This window comes from Chlamydotis macqueenii, chromosome 14 (assembly GCF_036417535.1).
Source record: "Chlamydotis macqueenii isolate bChlMac1 chromosome 14, bChlMac1.mat, whole genome shotgun sequence".
Classification (NCBI taxonomy): domain Eukaryota; kingdom Metazoa; phylum Chordata; class Aves; order Otidiformes; family Otididae; genus Chlamydotis; species Chlamydotis macqueenii.
Window position 1 is genome coordinate 5,328,224 of NC_141569.1, and position 21,852 is coordinate 5,350,075.

General features: G+C 38.8%; 1 protein-coding gene across 2 annotated transcripts in view; it reads right to left on the reverse strand.

The window, feature by feature from the left end:
- The window catches only part of TENM2 (teneurin transmembrane protein 2), a 514,050-nt gene that overhangs the window by 147,242 nt on the left and 344,956 nt on the right, over positions 1–21,852 (reverse strand). For both annotated transcript variants that reach the window (XM_086758660.1, XM_086758659.1), the window contains one exon: positions 17,283–17,521. In XM_086758660.1, the coding sequence (XP_086614786.1) occupies positions 17,283–17,521 (239 nt within the window). The remainder of the gene's footprint in view (positions 1–17,282; positions 17,522–21,852) is intronic.

Here is a 21,852-nt window from a genome sequence, read left to right on the forward strand (position 1 = left end):
CTAAAAGCCGAGAGGAAGATTTTAATTGCTTTGGTAGCATCCAAGGCTACAGCCCCCTCCTTGCATAAAGTTACCTGGGAAAACCAAACTAGCTGGGGAACAAGTGGTTAAATGGAGCAGGACAGTGAGAAAAACACGGACACACAGATCAAAGCTCAGCTTACCCTCATATTAATAGAATATCAGAACTCGTTTTAAATAGCATACCAATATTTTTCATTAGAATAACTAACAAACTGTTAGTTAATCACAATTAAAGGTGTTAAGATGTTAGTTAGAAAAAAATATTTTGCCTGTTGTAAGGGAAAATAATGATTACAACATTGTTCCAAATGGGATGTGAATATCTAGGATTCCCTGGAAAGCAAGCGTAGCGAATCTCATGTTATCACTCCAGCACTTAGTGAAGAAGTCGCCTCATTGCCGACAGATACAAACATTCACACACACAGATCTCTCCTCCTGAACTACCTGAAAATAGGCAGGAATTGTCCATCATGCTTTGCTGTCTTAATAGGCATGAATTGTCTTTCATTCTTTACTACCTTGTGCTACGATTTCTTTCTGAAACCCAATACTCTTCATTAGATCTGTTTATCGCATTACTTTTAAATACTGGAACACAGAGCCTGGTACTACTCAAAACAGACACTCAAAACCAGCAGAGCCAAGATCCATTTTCTACAGGAATGTAAAATACATACATCAGTGAAACTCAACTTAGTCATCTGGAATGTAGGAATAATAACATTTATTTTCCCCACAGTAAAGTGCCTATAAGCTAAATTAGCATTAAGTATTATTCATCTCAATTCTAGAAAACAGCAAATCATAGCCTTTACAGCAAGCATTTTAAAAAAAATGAGTAAGTAATTTCATTGAGCAGGAAATAAAACTTTTGTCTTTCCTTTCCATTCCTCCAACTATCATTATTTACCAGAAGCTAATTTAGCCTATTTACAGAAAAATCAAGTCCTTTTTTTTTTTTTTTTGGCTCCTCTGTGCTAGAATTAATCAGAAGCAGCATGATTCCGTGTTTAATTTCAACTGCAGCAGCTATTGCTTTACAAATAAATAAAACTTAGAAAATTTTTATTGCTCCTAAATAAGATGTTCACTTTTCCTTAAAGAAAATAAAATTTAGAATAATGGCTTCTACATTAACTTTTGTTTAATTATGAGAGTGCCAGAGAATATGTTTCCCCTTAATAAAATCCAAGTGCGTAATAAACACTGCATTTTCTTGAAAGACATCAGCAATATCTGGGTCATCTAGAAGATTTCCAGATTGTCAAGAATTAAAATGCCCATAAGGAAATACAATTCGAGGAAGGAGGAAGGGGAAAAAAAAAAAAAGTTATGGTTAAAAGAACTCTATCAACCCTAACCTCAACCGCAGAGGTAAGTGCTATGAGATGGTACATGGAATTCCTTTTGTAGGTCTGGGACTCAGTTTATTTCAGTTTAAGTTAAGAAGCTGGTTATCAATTTTCTAGCTATGTTACTAAGAGCAGAGCAGAATCTAGCCCCATCTGTTAGTCCTTGGCTAAGACACTAGTGCTATTTGTTTTCCTAGCATGGCATCCTAGCCCATTTCTGACTTGCAAGGTCACACAACAGATTGATGGTGCCAGAGAGACGCTGTGAAGTGGTGCCTGCACCACTGCCAAGGGCAGGGAAGAAACGGATGGTCAAATCCAGCTGATCTTACATAAAGAGAGGAGGACGTGAAAAATCTGCACTGCTCCTCCGCCTCCCCCCTCACCCCGTGCTCACAGGAGACTGCATCTAACCTTCAGCCAACAAAACAGAGAAAACGTCGCTTTAAAGCTTTAGAGGTGCCTAAATACACTTTCAGCTTGAGTTTTGCCCAGCCATGGGCTGGTTTTAAATCCACAGTGTCAAAATGAGAGATAGAGGGATTTCCCCCAACTTCATAACTGGGACAAACTACTTTGTCTTAAGTAGCTTTTGCCTAAAGACCTTCGCTAGTGCCCTCTTTCACAAAAATGTACATAGGAAACCGCAGTTTTCTCCAGACCCAGCTGATCTGTAAACCTGTTTCAGCGAACCTTATGTATGCTACACTAAAACTTATAGAAAACATTGCACTGAAACTACAGGCAACCCTGTAGCAACAATGGATCTAAGTGAAATTTCTCATTAGAAAAGAGTACAAGTAAGTACCAGTAAGTTTTGGTGGCCAATATGTACTAGATTACAAAACACTTTGAGATACTGTGAATTTCACCAAAGAAAATAAAATTATTTTCAGTTAGTGCCTCAGCTATTTTTTGTAAACTTCTGCCCTGCTGCGGAAAAGCCTACACAAACTACGATTAATTTTCCCATTCCTGACTTACTCACATGTGCAGTTCCAACAAAGTTCATAAAAAGCACACAGGGACTATTTTCAAGAATGGGCCTAGGATAAAATTCTGACAAATACATAAAATAAGCAAGTTAATAACAGAGGGAATATTATCATAGTTTCCATCAATTTATAGAAATATTAGTTATTTTTATTACAGCACAAAAGGTTATCTACATGTGACTTAACTGCATCTAGTAACACACAATAAAAAGCAGATTAAAGAAATCAGTAAGATATATATATATATACAGAAATCAGTTCAATTTGCAGATATTTATACACATAAACACAAACAATAAGCAAACTACAGGCATGTATAATATAATTCACAAGTTTGGCCTTTTCATAATCTGCAGCACAAACTCTATTTTAAGCTTGTCATTTCAATCCAGACCTTTGACTTCCAAGAAGAGGCTTTAGGGAAAAACTGTTTATATTTAGGAAAAAGCTTTACAAGGTAAAACTATCATAGAATAATATCATCTGTATCTTACCAGACTACTCAGAGTTCAAACTGAAATGGCATTTTATACTAAGCAATACCGTCTCAATTTGCAAACGGCACGCAGGGCATCTATATTACTGAAAATGAGGGATAATGACTGCTGGATTTCCAGTTCCCGAGCTGACAAAGGGGATATTTTCATGAAGGTGACACAGACAGGTTTCACAAGGCCTCCCTCTGTCCGCAGCTGGCAACTGAAGACTGAGCACACACTGCACAGCGCACACGCACGCTGATGTAAATTGTAGTTAACAGGAGATATCTCAGCACAAGGGGGCAGGAAGAAGCCCCACAGCCCTACAGACACTTCAGGCGAGGAGAAAGCATCTAGAATTTTCTATTTTTCTTCAGCCAAGAAAGGACATGATTGTGTTTAAATTTCCAGCCAAGGGAAACGAAGATTCATTGATAGCGTCGATACAATTGTATGCCTGCACTTCCATCTACAAGTACCTGCGTGCCTAACCATTATGATGGCGACTAGCTAAACACTGACCGCTTAAAGAATCAACTTACTTTCAAAGCCTGTCTCCTGGCCTCTGATCAAAGCAGTACATCTTTCATGTGAAGGTTTCCATGACCAACCTTACTGCGCAAACTAAAAGACTCAAATACTGCCACCTCCAGACCCCCATGTCTTACCCTTGGTATTTGATGCCTGTTTTGCCTTGTGAGAAATACAAGAGTCTTTTGTCTCTGAAAAAAAAGAAAGATTTGGGGTCACACAGTAAAACTGGTAAGAAAACTTTCGCTAAAAGTATCCACCCAGAAACTTACTGGTGATCTGCTGTGTTCAGTAATTTACCCATGTGTGAACCCCCTGAGTGCTGAACTTTGGAAACTGCTTTGTACAACTACACAAAAACACCTATGATTCCAGAGTCCCGACTCCACTGAAGAAAAAGCAAGGCGTACAATATATGCAACCGTTACCTCTTTTGCACACTGCTCTAGAGTTGTCGGAGTATACATGTTGTAGCATGCAGCAGAAGCTGTTAATGGAGATCATTTAAAACAAAATCTGCTGAAATTATGTAAAGAATAGCTGACAGCTGGAAAAAAAAAGATTATCTGTGTGTTAAGAGAACTAGAATTCCTAAGCTTTGAGCCCTGAGCTTTTGTTCAGACCTTTCTATTAGGAAAAGCTAAAATCTGTGCTCAGGATAAGGCTCGATACTCCAGAGACAAAAAATAGGACGGATTTGATGAAGTTATTCCAAGGCCACGCGCTGCCCCTTCCTGGGAAACGCCTCAGTGCAGACTGGTGACAGGTTCAGGGCAAAGGCACCCACCACATGAACGCACAGTGCCAAGTCCAGGCCACAGAGCTGCCCGTGCTTGGCAGGGGAGGGTTTGTAGCACAGCCCACAACCTGCAGTTCGCTCTTCTCCCATGTCGCCGGGGCCCTTGAAGAAGTCAGGGCCAGAAGGAGCCCAGGGTCTGTATAGATTGTTCTAGCTGGCCACACCTGCCCGTGACCCACACCACTCAGCCGTGCTGGACCGAGCACTACTCATCTGCAAAACTCTACTCTACTGAAAGTAGCCTCCTACTTCAGACTCGGGTTGAAACGCAGGTTGGGATGCATGTAGCTTTGAAACTGGTACCCAATTCCAAATTGGTGAATTCTGTACTAAATATCCGTTCCTCAAATCGCAGAAACAACAGTCAAACCTGTACATTTTCAAATGCACACACAGTCGAAGCAAAGAAAATTTCCACTCTTTCAATTTACCTGTTGTGTACCTAGTATGCTGGGAGTATCAAATCAATGTCGAGCAAATTGCGCTGTGTTTAAAAGCCTTTTTCTGTTCTAGTTGTTTACAGTTTTCTACTGGCAAATACGGGAGAAAAGATGAGTGATTTATGAATGCTCACTTTAAACAGTCAACATATTAAAACAATACTTCATGGCATGGTGAAATAGAGTTAAGCAGACTGTTTTCACAATGATTTTTCTAGAAAGAACATGCAGAGATTTTTAACAGGAAAAAAAAAAATCTAAAGATGAAGAGAATGGCGTATACTAGATGTCGCTAAACCCTTATTTGTCCTAAAGAAAAAGACGACACTCGTTCTCTCAGAGATCTATATAAAATCTAAAAGAAGAGATGAACCTCACAGCATTTGAACCTCAGCAATTTCCATTTACAAATATTCTAAAATGAGACGGAGTGAAACCCTTCAACAAACTATGTCCCAAAAACCAACACCATTTCTAGTCTCTGTTAATACGAGAGCGGGTAGTGCTGATCAAATGACAGAAAGCCAATCAAGTAGCAAGGTGCATCTTGCTCTTTTTTTGGAATGGCTACAAATTCACTGCTTTCAGCAACAGAAACACTCTCCCTCCGCCGCAGGCCTAATTGGCGGCACTTGCCGGTGGCTGCTTAGGCAATTGCAATGACCCAGGTTGTGCAAGCAAATAACGAGTCCCTGAACGGACGAAGGAGTGTCAGGACGACAGAAGAAAAAATTGGCTAAGGGAGCACAACAGCAGCTGTATGTGCATCCTCAGGTGGTGCTCAAGGAGAAAGTATATTTTCATTTGTAGCCCATTTGCTGCAAAAAGGATAGAAGTTTAAGATATGCCATGGAGTACAATATGGCAATCCACAACTTTTCTGTGTTTCTGAGAACAAATAGCTGTCTCTGCCATCACATCATTGTTTTACTATTACCAGCTAATACAAGAGCAGACAGAAAGTGCAGCTGCGGTCCACAGAATATTTGGCATTTCTGGCCCAAGCATAATCCCTCATGTAATGAAAAACCTATTTCTATTTCTGCATCCTCGCTACTCTTCATACTGAAGAGGCTTGCGTCTGTCTCCCATTTATTGAAGCTTATTCTTCATCTAGACAGCCAGGTCTGGTTTGTGTTAGAAATTAGGTTTTAAATCACTATTTTTCCATTATTTATTTTAGGATTTTCAGGAAGCCTCAGAGGTGCAGAAAAATTCTTCTTGTTGAAAAAGACCCTAATACCCTTAATGAATCCAGCCCCAAATCCCTGACCCATGTTAAAGAACTTTGATGTTTTTAAGGTTTAAAGTAAATTTTTGCTATAAAGACAGTAACATGATTTTAAGAGTTAAAATTACATAAAAAGATTAAAAAAAGAGAAAAAGTTAAAACTCCCCATGCAAGAATGAGACTAATCAGGTCTCAGAGCTTTTCTTAATGAGCAGGCTCCATTATGGGCTGTTCTTTCTCTTTTCTCACATGGTTGGAGTTTTGCATTTCAGTGATTAATGCACTCTCGAGATGCAGAAGGAGATATATATATATATATGAAGAAAGAAACAACAGGTGAAATAAACTTTTGGCTCAATAAATCTTACAGACCTAAATTGCATCTCTTTTCTCTTTATGCTCTCTGGTGCCTTGTGGCCAGTTTTAACATGATTCTCTATTTTTAGGTCCCAGCTCTGCACCACATTCTTACAAACACGCACAGTTCTCTCCTTAGAGAAGTCCCTGTATGATATAGCCATACCAACCTGTTACTGTGAGGTAAAAGCGACTAGGATGCTGCATTGCCTTTCTCTGGGAACTGTTAGTACGCTTGCTGTGAAATTGTTTAACTTCTATTTCACTTTAAAGTAATTTGCATTTACCTCAGACCAGCAAAAATGTCGCAAGTTCATATCTACCCTTATATTACCTTGGGAAACTTGCTACGTACTCCTGACATTTTCCCAGCAACTATTAATTTTCTCAGCATATCAAGCACTATTTTCCTCTCTTTTAGTAACTTTTAATAACTGAACACAGAACTCCTCTAGCAGCAGTACACTCTTACAAAAGAAGAATCTCCTTTCTTCTGCAAAAGAAAACGATATCCTCAAAGACCAATTCCAGCTGTCAGCAGCAAAACCTGAGTTTGCTGATAAACCACACGCCTTCGATCAAACCAGCTCTCCTAGAATTACACAGGGGTGTCGTGGTTTCTGTATTTAGGAGGCATAGCTGTAGCACAAAGTTCCTGATGGCAAATTGAAAATTCATAATTTTGTTCTGACTACAAAGAACTATTTCAGCTACGCTGCCAAATCTTTTGAGAGTAGCAGGTTGGCTTTGCACTTGCTGTTGGCACAACTGTGCTCAAGTTGGTTTCTGCAGGCAGACTGGGATACTGAGAACAAGCAGATCCTGCCTCGCCTGCTGCTGCAGCAGCCATGGGTAGGGCCTTCCGATCATCTCCTGCCGCCCTCATGCAATTCCCCAGCCTCTGACGCTACCTTAGCTATACGCAGTCACCTGCACCTCCCAGAAAGCAGGAACTCTCCTGCAGGAGAAACGAGTGAACTGAAAGGAAAGATGCAAGTATAAGAAAAATATAAAATGTAACTGCAACAACAGTGGAGTACACTCAGATTTAAACAAAACAACTGTTAACATACAGGTGCAGGCAGCATATACGTAAAAGACTGACTGATCTTTCAGAGTCTTGTCCAACTCAAGACAATTCCTGCACGGCAAATGAAGTACTGCAGGCAGAGAGCACACCGCCTCACCCGCCCAACGGGGAACCTCGTCTGCCACACTGCCAGTTCTGTAGCTTTCCTCAGAAAGTATTTAGTAAGAAAAATGTTGGAAGAAATCAGCTAATCAACCAACCAGCAAATTGAAAAAAAGCTTAAAATTAAATTAACTGCATCACTGTTATGCATTATGTATATTACCTTTTAAAAATTGAACATGACACAGGGGGATAAATCTGGACATCCAAGAGAAGAAAAACTAAATCTAGAGCATATTTAAAGTTTTAGGTAAGGTTCTGTAAGATCGCCATAAGAGAATGAAGTTCCTTTTCCATTCACGAATTATATTAATATAAAAGCTTGTCTTTTCTAGTAATTATTTAGTAATAGCCAAGATAAAGACATTAATAGTGTCTAATAATCAACAGTGGGACTCGATAGTGATTCTCTCATTATCAAATCTGCTCAACATAAAACTCAAAACATGATTTTTCTAACCAACTGCATTCTTCATTTTGGCACTGTAATTCAAGCTTCTGATGTCAGAAGCGATTATGAGAAATTAAGTAGGATAGAATTCTCTGACTACTAAGAATTTATACATGCATCAGTCAAAAAAGGAGCTTCTCCTTCCAACACCCCTTACTCTATTAAATAAAATAGGCTTTGGCTTGCCTATACCCATCACGGTCCAATTTTGTTGTGGAAAAAACCCATTCACTCCTAGTCAGTGAAAGGATAACATGTCTTAGAGTTTAGCACTCATTATTTGGCCAAAAATGCCTCATCCCTAGAAATGGGAATCACTCCTTGCAGTGGTATGCAAGGAGGACGGGGATGGACGGGCTGGGGAACGGCTCTGAACCTGAGCCAGCAACGTGCCCCGGCAGCAATGGCAGCCAGCAGTATCCTGAGCTGCACAGAAGCACGGCCAGGAGACTGAGGGAGACGGTTATCCCCATCTGCTCTGCACTCATTTGTCTGCTTCTAGGATAACTACATCCAGTTTTGGGCCTTCCAGTACAACAAAGACACCAATAAATCGGAGCAAGTCCAGGAGAGGCCACTGGGATGGTTGGCCCTGGGAGGCTGAGGGAGCCGGGCTTGTCTAGCCTGGGGAGAGATGGCTATGGGGGCTCGAAAGCAGCCTGCCAGTACCCACAGGTCATCAAGATGACAGAGCGATGCTCTTCACACTGGGACGTGGCGAGAGGATGAGAGACAAAGGGTATGCACTGAAACAAAGCCACTGACTTTACTGCTGGCCGTGCAGACGATGTAAGATGGCTGGGATTTTTTGTATCCGAGCAGTGAAGTGAGCAGGCAGCTCAAGGTATGATGCAGCAAGGCTACACAAAATTTAAGCCTGAATAAGCAAAAGCTGAAGTGAACCCAAAATCTGTCTCTTAAACATTTTTTAAATTACTAAAAGGAGGTAATTTCACCACTTTATGTGATATGGTGAGTAAACTTTTCTGACATTTCATAGTGATGTGTCATTTCTCTTCCCACTGTTCAGCTTCTTTTCTCCATAATTTCTGTAGTCTGTTAGCCTGTCTTATTATTTTCACAACTGGAATTTAATTGCTATTTTAATATTTTGTCTTCCTGCAAGTTCCTTAAATATTCTCTTGTTTCTTTAGTACACTTAGGTATTTTTTAATTTGTGTTTTTTCAAGTCTTTCATAATAGTGTTGTAAGTGCTACATTAGCCACACTTAAAAAATCCACATCTTTCGGATGCCGCGTCTTTCAATCTGCTATCACCCCACTGAGCAATTGTTATATTCCTAAAGGCAAACATGTACTTTTTCCCTTAAATGAATAAAATCCATGAGTACACAAAATGCAAACAACACAATCAGTCAACAAAGAAGCACAGCAACAAATAATCAATAGAAATGAATCCATAAACGATCAGCTGGCGATCTCGGTATAAACAGCTGCTAACAAAGCAATGTTTCCCTTGGGAGAACTGAGACATTTTACACTGATATTGAACACTGACTTTTTGGAGAGAATGACCACAGGTTTATTTGATAGGTATTCTCTGACTTGGCATTATATTAGCAAAATTTAATCTTCGATATCCCTTCTGCTCACCCTTCCCCTGAAAAACGGTCTCATCTCAGTATGCTGGCCTAGGTTATAAAGCACGTCTCACTCAAGTATCTCAAAGCTTTTTCATCATTTTTTCCCCTGACTTCTTTTGCATCTACTTATCTCAGCTATCCCTTTGCCCTAACAAGATTTCATACCTGTAATTCTTGGATTAAATCCTAGACTACTGAAAAAATTCATAATGTTCAGTATTTGCACTGATGAAAGTGAGAATAGGCTCTGTTCCACAGCCATTAGGAAACTCGGGATATTTTCTAGTTTGGGCGTGGTAGGACAACAACAGAGCAGGTCCTTCCTGATTGAGAAAAAAAGTAAAACACATCTCTGAGGAAGCCATTCTTGCAGCTTTGAGTAGAAAAAGCCCACATATGTACTGTATAAATAATAATTGTACTACTAAACTACTAATCTTAAACATTATCCATCTAAAATTTCCAGGTTAGCCATTGCTATCCTGTTACATCACATTGGCCAGTTCTGTGACACAAACCTCTACCACACCACAGCTTTTGAGCAGACCAGCACCAGCTGGTGCCGCTTACATCACCTTGGCAGTTACACAGCTTGACTCAAGCTCACAGCAATGTATTTTAACAGCTTCTGGGGAGCACTACCAGCATCTGTGAAAAAACATTCTCCGAGACCCACCCTGGATTGTGTTGTGCAATACACAATAAAAAGCCAACAAAAATGCGCCCCCCAAAACACAACGCCAACGACACACAAAAGAAAACATCCCCTTCTCTCCTGTTTCTGCCAAGGTTTCCGCCTACGCTCGTTCAACGTGGAGGCTGAGCAGAAAGGGTTTTCAGTTTCAAGTGCTAAGCACGCAATAGCACTTTGTGAGTTAGGGAAACATTAGTCTCACTCTAGTTTCAAGTGCTGAGGTTTACTGTATGAAAATCCTCAACAAAGAGAAAAGGAGAATGGAACAGGCAGATAAAACTGCCCCTTCACACTGAAAGGCAACTACTTCCATTATCTCCGAGATCTCTGCTAGGCTGAAGAATGCATTGGCTTTTCTTGGAATAAATCTCTAGATCAAGACATTATTTTTAACTCAGGAAAAGCAGAGGCAAACTACACTCAAGTAATTTCACATAAAAATCCTCCTGTTCTTCGTGGCATTATGCATATACAACAGCTGGAGCACTTTGTCTCTAGGAAAAGTCTCCTTCACCTAATGTATCTCTCACACCTTTGGACTGTGTGAGAGGACAGCAGGACACCTACTAGGCTAGAAAGCCACATCTCAAGTTCCTGGAGCCAGGCTCCACAATTCCCAGCACTAGTGCATAGCTGTGTTATGGAACAGGGCCAGATGCTTCTCCCCAAAAGGCTCAAAGCCTCTCTTAGAGGCTGCATCAAGCAAACTTGCCAAGCTACTACTGCTCTTTTCTCTTTCTCAAATTGACTGATACCAGTCAATAAGAATCAATCAATGTGTGACAGGCATATTCTAAAATTTAATTATTGCCCCTTAACTGACACCTATTTTCAATGCAAATACAAGAACAGAACTTTCTGTCATCAGCTAATCTTGCAAGATGCAACGCTCCCTCGGTTTACATTGATTTCAAGTGAATCTGATAGCAGTGACTGGCAGCCAGATGACCTCTGCCTCTCAGAGGTTCCATCTTTGCGTGATTTTCCCTTTTTTCAGTCTTGGTTTCCAAAATGTCTAGTGTATTTGATTTCCATGAAGTCTGGACAAGACAAAGTCAGTGGTTTTCTGACTCTGTAAGTGAAAAACAACAAATGCAACCTAAGAACTCATATGAAACCTAAGTCTCCATTCATCAAAAACCACTCGGAGAACGACACACAAAAAAAACCCAACTGATACATAAGATAGCCACTTGAGCAAACGGTTCTGATGAATCCTCATCTGTGGAATCAGGGTCAAAAATACAACTGAGACTTGTGAGTGGAAGAAATTACAAATGTGAACGGACAGGAAATTTCACACAAGCACCTACATTAGCAAATATTTGACTTTGTGGGAAGAAAATAAATCAAGTTAGTATCAACATCTAAAGAATACGATTTTATGCAAACTGGTATGTACACATATTTGATGCAGAGTAAAGATGAGACTTCTATTTTTTTTTTCTGAAACTTCATAAATTTTTTTGTATGACTGTCACAGAAAATTGAATATTTTTGTGAGTACAACAGGGATAAGCAAATAAACCATTTGCCTATATGCCTTTTATCCAGAAAACACTACGATGCCTTCTAATAGCAAGATATTTACCAAAATATTTGTTCTGTGCACAGCTATTATTTAGGCTTTCACTTTAAATATGTAGAGAATTTAAAAAAAAAGACATTTTCATTTGCTGAATTGACTGCCAGATACTTTGGCAATTCAGCCCCTTCTATAGCACAGAAGTGTATATGTTATTGTAAGTTTATGCAGAAAACAAATTTATCTTAAATCTCATGTATCTTTAAGGCCAAATAACACTGAAGAATAAATAAGTAATAATATTTTCATGTGCAACATATGCACTGAAGATCTAGTGCAAGCATGCTATTCTTATAGTTTCTTTCTGTCATTTTCCTTTTATTTTTCCTGTATCTTCTCACATACAATAGTAGATAAAATAGTATCAGTACTCTAAAAGCTTTCAGTATCTCCAGATACTATTTTCAAATGGAGCATCTTTAAACCCATTGTAGCTTTTAATTTCCACAGGAAATAACAAGTTGTTCCCCCCCCCCCCCAAGGAAAGTCTAAATACTTTACCACATTTTTAACATACTGACACGCTGATAGTCAGATGTTCTTTGATGCTCAGAGTTAGAGCAGCAGAAATCAGAGCAGTGTAAGGGCTTAAAAAATGTGATATTTATGTTTGGCAGCAACTACTTTGTGAAAAACACAAGATGACTTTTTCCTCTCCTCCTCTCTTCTTTTTTTTTTTTAATATTTTTTTCCCCTCCAAGTTTGGCGTGAATCTGAAGAGCTAAAACCTAATTTAACATGACAAATGCTTTCATCACTCCCTTAACTTCTGAAGTGAACACTCGGACAAAGACAGTATGTGTGGTATACGCTTTTCTTCTGACACTTTATAAATTACTTTCCAGTAACTGTGTTTTACCTGCAGTCCAATATCTTCAGGATGTCCTAATCTGAATGGCTGGCTCTACACTCTTCATCTGTCACCCCAGGATAACAGGAGCAACTCCTGCGCTTTGCGAAATGCTGTATGTCTCACACAGGGCAGTTTCATTTACATACTGCAAGCTGGAATTTACCAAAACGTTGTGAAATACTACCAACATACACTCTGCATTTCATTCACATTTGGCTACTGAAGAAAGAGGGAGAAGTAATAAACTTGGCTTTAAATAAGCAGACATTTTGTATACCGTGCAAGAAAAAAACTTAACGGAAGTGAATTCTTCCTATTCTTGGCTAAATAGAAAACTACTACTTAAAAATAGAACAACACTCAGCCATAGAAATATCTTAAAATGCTCTTTTTCATGAAAATAATCTTAAATTTGGATTTATTTTCAAGCTGGTGAATCTGATGTATAGCAAAGTTTCTGCAGAAACTCCATCAGGGTAAAGGAATTCACGTACAGAACAGCATGTCCAAGATGGCAAACTACACACACAAAGCCAAGCACATTTTGCACGTGTAGGTGTCATATCACGGTAAACCAGTGCCACGCAGACCTGCAGAAATTTTTCCCAGTCATCAGTCAGGATAAGTTTCAGAGGAAGATGTAAGAACACACAGATAACGCGGGTATTGACTGGTCTATAAAGGAAGAGGCTATTTAAAAAGTCAAACTTCAATGGCATTTTGTGATCTAAACCATCAATCTACATGCCTCTTAAAAAAGAAAAAACCCACAAAGTTTCCTTCTAATAAGTCATATTGTCATTTTACTCTGACAAATGTTTAACTTCTTAAAAATCTCAGTACTATCTTTATTTAACATCCATTACGTAGCATGGGAAAAAGTTCCAAAGGTTATTATGCACTATTAATTTATTTTCAAACCTGTAAACATTCTGCCTTTCCATTTCATTCATTGTATTGTTATTTGTGTTATCAGAAAGGCAATACAAATGCCTAAATATTTTTAAAAATATTTATTATTTTCTGTGTTATGATACTTTTTGTGCTGGTCTCTTTAAATCACCCCTCATTAGAAATTTTTTCAAGCCACCCATAACCTTTGGCAGTTCTCTGAAAGTCACATCTCTAAACCTGTTGAGGTAGACCGCATGTTTTCAATGATCTATCCATACAAATCCCATCTCTTTTATTATAGGATAATTCATGTAGAACTCCTGAAGACTATGAGAACTTCCAAGTATTATTTCAACATAATTTACCTCATATTTGCCAGCATTGTCTTTTTCATTTAGTCTTGATTAGCATTGATATGATCATCTTCACAAAGCCTAGCTATACTGACACACCTAAGCAGCAGAACCATTTGCTGCTAATTTTGATGACTTTTACCATAACTATTACTTTTAGCTGATGTAACCCTGGTGATACAACCTCTGCTATGGTGGAGGGAAATTTTCTTTATGGACATGTTGTCCTGGTTTCAGCTAGGATAGAGTTAATATTTACCTGAGCTGGGTGGAAAACTGAAGCTGGTAGCCCCTATGGCTGGGATAGTTAACTAATTAGCTAACAGCTGGGGTTAATTTACCCAAATTAGCCAAAGGGCTATTCCATCCCATCTGACATCATGCTCAGTATATAAGTGAGGAGGGTGCTGAAGGGAGGCTCTCCTAGTTGGAAGAGACTGGATGTGGAGATCTGTTGTGAGCTATTATACTGTATTTGTGTTCCATCACTCTATTGTTTTCTTCTGTCATTACTGTTAAATTTACTTTTTGTTCAATCTCAACCCGCGTGTTTGGTTTTTTTTTTTCTCCTGGTTTTCTTTTGTTTGTCAAATCTCCCCCTGTTCTCTCGGAGAGTGGGGGGAGTGAGTGAGAGACTGCGTAGTCTGGTCCCCGTTGGGGCTGAACTACGACACAGTGCAGCAGAAAACCATTACCTTTAAAGCCTCTCCTATGCTTGAAGTTCAACCAAAATCCATCAGGAGGAGCGACTGCAATATGGAGTATTGCCCTTCCTCCCGCACGTCTTGGGGGAACTTAACATGTCTCTTCATGCCAAGACTGCCAGCGCTCCTGGAAGATTAACAGCTCTCACTTGCCCACTGTCCCAATGATTAGGACAGAACTGGGATTTTGGACTGATCTCAACATTATTCTGCTCACTCGTTTTGAAAACAGAAAAACATTTTTCCTCCTGACAGAGCAAGACAGTTATTTTGTCTTCACAGCAGTTCAGGGATTAGTAGCTCAGGTGCTCCAAAGGAGCTGCACGAGAGCAGGACAGCTGGTATCCCACATTGCTGTTCTTTCCTCAGGAGAGAGGATATTTAGTTTTCCCAGGACTCAAGTCTGCACATACCCAGGAGAATGTAACCTTCAGAGAACTGCAGAACAAGGAAAGATTCTGAAGGTTTATTTATTTTTTTTTTTAAATCAAGGAGATTATTTAGCACACTTGATGGATGGATTAGCTTATAGCTAATGGCCTTAGGCCTGCTCTTCATCATGTGGAATGAATCAGAGGAGTTTTTGCTGAGAGTGAGGGAATTTAATTAATGAATGGCCCAGCTAAAGCACACCCCTTGTACCTTTCTGTTGTTCTCATGCACCTGAGGCAATGCAACTCCTTTTTTGATTTGTTTTCTTTACTTTTCTCTCTTCTCCATCACTTTAAATTATGATCAGAGTGGACGCATCAAATTTATTCACAGGATAAATTGCGGCTATTTTCTGATTTTGACAGCTACTCTTCAATGTACTTATTCTTTATTGTCTATGGCCTGAAGCTTGTCAGGTAACTTCTCATTATCAATCCTTGAGCCAACACTCTCTTCTTAAAATCTGCTTTTGTGCATTCATTAGCCAACTCTATTGCACTCATCATTCTTTAGTCAGGAAAGAAGACCTCAAAAACTTCTATCAAAATAGATCACTTATGTCATTACTTGAAATGATAGATCATTAACACATTAGTAAGGGTCAATGCATTGCCTTACATTCTCTCCTCTTAGCATATGAAAGTGTACAAAGCAATAACCATGTTGCAAAGGTTTGCTTTAGATTACAGTAACCTAAATACTATGGAAAAGTAAATTTCATAATGCATCACTTCAACGTCACGCACATGATTAAAATACTCAGCTTGCAGTATATCATTTCCCACGTGCCTGATCACTCAGAGAGCTGTCGTATGACAACTGTCAGGTTCAATAACTCATGTACTTTCCAATCTTTTTATTTATATATCAGACTAAGGCTGTTATTCTTCTGAGGTTTTCTACAGGAGCAATAGAGAAAGATGGTTAGCTCTGTAGTAATGAGTATGCTGGGATGTAGGCCTGGCCTGAAGAGACAGCAGCAATCAAGTAGGCAGTCAGCTCTGTCCGAGAGCTGTACGTATTAATTACATATGGAAGCTCACCAGTACGAAAAAATGCAGTTTCCTTAGAAAACAGTGTCTATCCTGTTAAGTCAGATTATATGGGATCAAAAGAACAGCAGAAATAATAATTCACTCCAAATGCAGACAATAAAGAGAAAATTCAGTACACCTTTACAGGTCTTTGGAGCACTATAGATGAGAAGAGTTTCAGAGATGAACTACAAAACACACGGAATAGGTTTGGAAAGCATTAACAGAAAATACTGACAAGTTACCATGATCATAACTTTGCCATTTACTCAGAGAAGCTAGGGAGTTTGTGCAGCATGTCCTTGTTATCAACATATTGTCAAATGCACTGTAAAAGGTACAAAATTCACAGCTATTCTGTGTAGACACTTAGAAAAACCTCCAAAACAACAAGCAATAAGGGGGATACCAGGGGGAGGGAAGTCAGAAATGAATTAAACTAAAAAAGACAAAATAACAAGAGCATGTAAAAAAAAAATATTGGAAGAGCACAGGAAGAATTAGAATATGGTGTGGTTATTGTTAATATATTAATCATGGGAAATAAGCACAACATCTAAAGTTTCCTTTCTATATTTTTTGCTTACAAAATACAAAGGATGTGTGGAATATAGAAAATAACAGCAGACAAAATGGAACTATTTATATCTAACACCACCAGGAATTTATGCACACAGACAGATATAGACTGAGACTTATTAATCAAAATGATTTTGTGTTTTTTATCTAAAGGCAGCATATGATGGTAATATTTGAATTCAAATGCCAGTAGCTTCTGTTATTTATATGGATTCACCACCTATTACAATTTTTTTCCAAATACTCTTTAAACACATGGTAGAATCATAGAATGGTTTGGGTTGGAAGGGACCTTCAAAGGTAATCCAGTCCAAACCCCTGCAAGGAGCAGGGACATCTCCAACCAGATCAGGTTGCTCAGAGCCCCGTCCAACCTGGCCTGGAATGTTTCCACAAAGGGGGGACCTAGTATATATATATGTGTGTATATATATATATATAAAATCATTATAGCACTCTCTGGACCATCTATGAGAGAAGCATATCCGACACATGAGAATCCTGAATCAATTTCTTGCTTCCACTGCTCTTATGGAAGTGAACAGGATTTGAACATTTTATTTTTTCCTCATTAATTAGTATAAAGAATAGTAATTAACTTTGCTCAGTAAGAATACAAATTTGTGACCCTCCTATCTCCTGATTTTTCATTTGCTGACCTAGCCATGAGATTTGACAGAGAAAACACAGACTTACCGATGAAATATGCTAGCAGGATGGCAAGCAGGACTGCAGCAGCAATTGCAGATAAAGCAGCACATTTCCAGCTACAGTACTTGGAGGGTTTTTTCAGCTTGAATGCATTCCTGGAGAATGTATTTCTAGGTAACAGTCTGGGAGGTGGAGTATAAACTGTTCCTGAGGTCAGCGGGTAACCAGGGGAAGAACTACTGAACAGCGGAGTAGTTCCAGAAGATGTCTTAAACAAGAAATGCCTGAAAAACATAAAATGGAACACAGTTGAAGACAGCAAATCCTGTAGTTAAGAAAAAAACATCTCCTATTCCTACTCCATTCCAGCTGCTGTAACATGTTAAAGTCAACTAAAAAGAAAAAAGATTTTGTACGAAGGCACAAGGAGATGAAAATTCTCAGTCTTTTTGCTACCAAAGCTTAACAACTGTCACTAAAACACAGTCTCAGGATATCTGCTTAATCCTCTCTGTAATTAGACGCAACTTGACCAGACGCTAGCTCAAACACCAGCGTGACCAATGAAGTGTCTTTGAGTACCAGTTGAGATTGCGCATGTAAGGAGCGCGAGCAGTCTAGTAAAAAAGCTCATCTTCAGAAGAGATGTCATTATCAATTCCTTTTCGCCCGTGTTTGATTAGGACAAAGCAACTAATTCCACTACAAAATACCTGTAATGTTTATTAGTACAACAGAACACCGAACTTTATCAGAAAACACTCCCTTGGAGTTCACAGGTTAACACGATTTCCCTGTGGAACCCGCTACCCAACAAAGATAAAAAAATAATGAGTCTCAAACACTCTTGGCAGAAGCTGACAGTAAAAAATTTAAAAGCATATTAAGCAAAAACGATAGTCCTGTTAGAATAGATCTTCCCCAGAATTAATGCCCATACATTTGTTAAGAAGAAAATAAGGAACAACATAAACTACTTAACAAATTATCAAAAAATGCTGCCGACAATGGAGAAAAAGCAAACCAGAAGACCAGCTTCTCTAGATTAACTTTTCCCAGTCAGGAAGAATTGACTACAAGTGAGCTCCCAGTAAATGATAAAAAGGGACACACACAATAAAGGAAGAGGTCTTCAGGAAGGCCACTTGTTTTGAGACAAAAGAGCTTTGCAGTTCCGTTCCATACCTTAACTCTTCACAGCTCCCTGGAATCACTGAGACTGAAGATACTCAGTAATCTCCAAAATCAACAAAACCATAGCCTTTAAAATAATTCAAGTTTTACATCAGATGTAAAAAAAGTGTAATATTTTCACTCAGATCAGAATGCAGTATGTCACTCTGACCACCTGTTAGAACTTTAAAATCAATTTCAGCCACTGTTTACCACAGCCATGATTTGGAAGTTCGAAATGGAAACGTCTTGCCTAAGTATGGTTTCCAGCCCATCGTCACGCATGTGCACACTGCCAAGCGAAGAGTTTGCTGTATACTTATTATACTGAATAACCAAAGTGATTTTAAAGCGTGTTAAATCATGTGTTTTGAAATGAAACCCAGAGCATAATAAATTGCACAGAATGTGCATACAGGTAGGAGACAGTAAAAGGAAAGCTGCCTAGGTTTCCCAAGTTTTATAATTAAACATTCACATTTGGAGATAGTCTCTGAAAACACGCTCTTTTTATAAATTCCATTAATGAAGATGAAAAATCACTTAGTTTGACATTGTTTTGTTTATTTATTTATTTATTAAAGCCCAAATGACTGTGTACATTCCTTACAACAGTGATCAAAATACTGTTTGCTTCAGAAAATATTTCAGTTACCTAAGACAGTGATAGCATTGACTCAGAACTTTTTCCTTCTGCTCTGGACACACCACAGAAAAAACTTCAGACACACAAATGCACTATCAGAAGTGGCTTTCAAATCCTAACTGTCTCAAGCAGATTAATGCTGTATTTTTTTTTTTAATATAGTATTTGTAAAGCAAAGGAAGACCTGGAATAAAAAGGGAGTATTCTAAGTAGTTACTTAACAGAAGCCTCCTGTCATTTTTTTCAAATAACATTGCTGCTCTTTTTCCTCAGTGAGGCTCATTAGATGTAAGAATGATTTATTTTCTGCACATTGTATGCGATCCATGAGAAACAACAGTAAAAGTAAATGCTAAAAGGGTTTCTCCCTCTAAATGACCTAGCCTTTTAAATTAAAAAACACACCGTCCAGTTAAAAGAAAGCAAGAAATAATGAAAGTCTGATTTCATGAACACTTCATTTTAAATATTTCTGTACTTTGCAACAATTCAATTCAAATAGCTGTTGGGAAATGATGTTATCGGGCTGGTTGCGTTACACGAGATCTATTGACACTTGTCTTCCTTCTGTGTGGTTAAAACCTGATTAACACTTGTTAGCAGAAGCAGTTTTAATCCTTTCTGCTCGCTCTCCAGAGTTGGGAACACAACACCGCTTCCATGACAGGAGCTAGGGATTGAAGTGACATGGAGAATGAGGCATGAAGGAAGGATGGACAGAAGGACAGCAAGATGTGGTGAGACAGAGGGAGGCAGAAAGGCTCATCTCTTGCATTCAGGCTACTCTGCTCCTTCTCAGCCTAGGACGCCCTGCTCCTCATAGATCCTCATGGCGCAAGCGGCCCTTTCAGGTTTGGACCTAAGGGTCTACAACAAACAGTTTGTACACTTCTTTCTTTTTTCCTGCCCAAAAGCAGATCTCAGAATCAAACTGGAAATTGCAGTCCTTGGCACTGTCTTTATCTAAAATGTCAAGGTTTTTTCGAACCCAGGAATTTTATGCTCTCTTTACCTGAGAAGGCAGCTACAGTACCAACAGAAATTTTAATATAAAGCATTGTTAAAGTAAACTCAGATATATAACGAAACTCTGCTCCCATTAAAATTGACTTAATGAATATCTAGCTATATTTTAATAGAAAATGTCAATCATACTCTTTTTCATGTGAGAAGAAAAAAAAAGTAGAATAAAAAATAGCTTGTGATCTGCTTTGAGATACTTAAAATACATAAAGAAAACCAAAACACTTATCCATCCAAACATGATCTCTATTACATTGCTAAAACTGATCAGAACAGTAAAAAAGGCCGACTGCAATGGACACATGGAACGGTGTCATTCTCAAAGTAAAAAAAGAAAAAAAGTACTTGGATAAACTCTGAATTTTGTCAAACCTGCAAGTGGCGACCATTAGGAGACTGCACACCGAGTTAAAGGATAGCAGTTATGCCTTTAAACTTTTTAAAAAGACATTTAACTAAGGGCACATTAAATATCCACCAAGCCCTTCTGGAAAACTGGCAACGCATTCATAAGCTGGAGATGAGCTTAGCAGAAATACATGAAGTTACAGTAAAGCACACCAGAAAGACTGAGAACACAACACACAAAATACTTGGAGCCCCAGAGTTTTATGTCTAGATTCAGCTACTAATGGAAATAAATTGACTTGTCTCAACTCTATCCCTAAACCCAATGATCTATAGCTATATTTTTATGTGGGATTTGACATGCTCTGGTACAACCAATTGTCTGTGGGCCCAAGCTGCACAGAGAGAACACCAGCATTTATCAACATTAATTACAGTCTCGCAGCGGTAGGACTGGGAGGTATTGTACAATGACTGCTTATAAAAAGAAATGATCTTATTTGTACCCATTCACTTGATTTCAAATCGCTTCCAGATTAGAATTTTAAAACTTGTACGTTCTCTGTCTTACCTGTTCACCTATCAAACATGATTAAGAAAAACATATTTTTTTAGTTCAAAATTACCATTAATAATTTGATTTAGATTGAAACTAAATTTCTATTTTGTAACATGGGCGTAAATTCCCTAAGTCTTAGTCCAGTCTCCCCAATTTCTGTGCATCATGAAGACATTCCTATACTGGAAAACTACAAGATGATTACCGGTTTCCAACGATTCGTAATTAAAGCATCCATGAAAGCTATGCAAGGAGCTTGCATGCTGCTCACAGAAAATAAGTTAACCCTGTAGCTCGCTCCGCGCTCTCCTCTAATGCTCTGCAGCCTTCTGGGCTGCAAAATTCAGCACCCCTTCGCTGTAAGCAGCGCGTGCTGCTGACGCGCTGCATCACAGACGGGGACCTCATCCTTGATGCCAGGAGAAAGGTGACATCTGTGAAAGTTGAGCTTGCAAGGTGACATTTGCCCACAGTTCTGTGGACTAATGGCAAATGGAAAAAGCTGTATTTTGCTTTCTTCATTAATTCAGAGCTCTCTATAGCGTTTATTTTCCCACAGGTCAAAAGGACCTCTGGTGTTCAGGGAACAGTGGTCTGACAGAGGCTGTATTAGCTTCCATATTCTTTGAAAGAACAATCTTTTTTTTCCTTCCTGCTTTCTGGCCAGATTGTCATGGCAGCACACTGCAAGAATCAGCTGAGAAAAAAAATGGGTTTTGCAACGAAAAACTGTAATAGGGAGGAAGAACAAGATACTTTCTAACATAAATTGCTTCTTTCCCTCCTTATACTATCCTAGGCTTTTTCTGTATGAAAAAAGACATACAGAGAGCTCTAATGCTTGGGGTTTTTTTCGTATTTGTTCA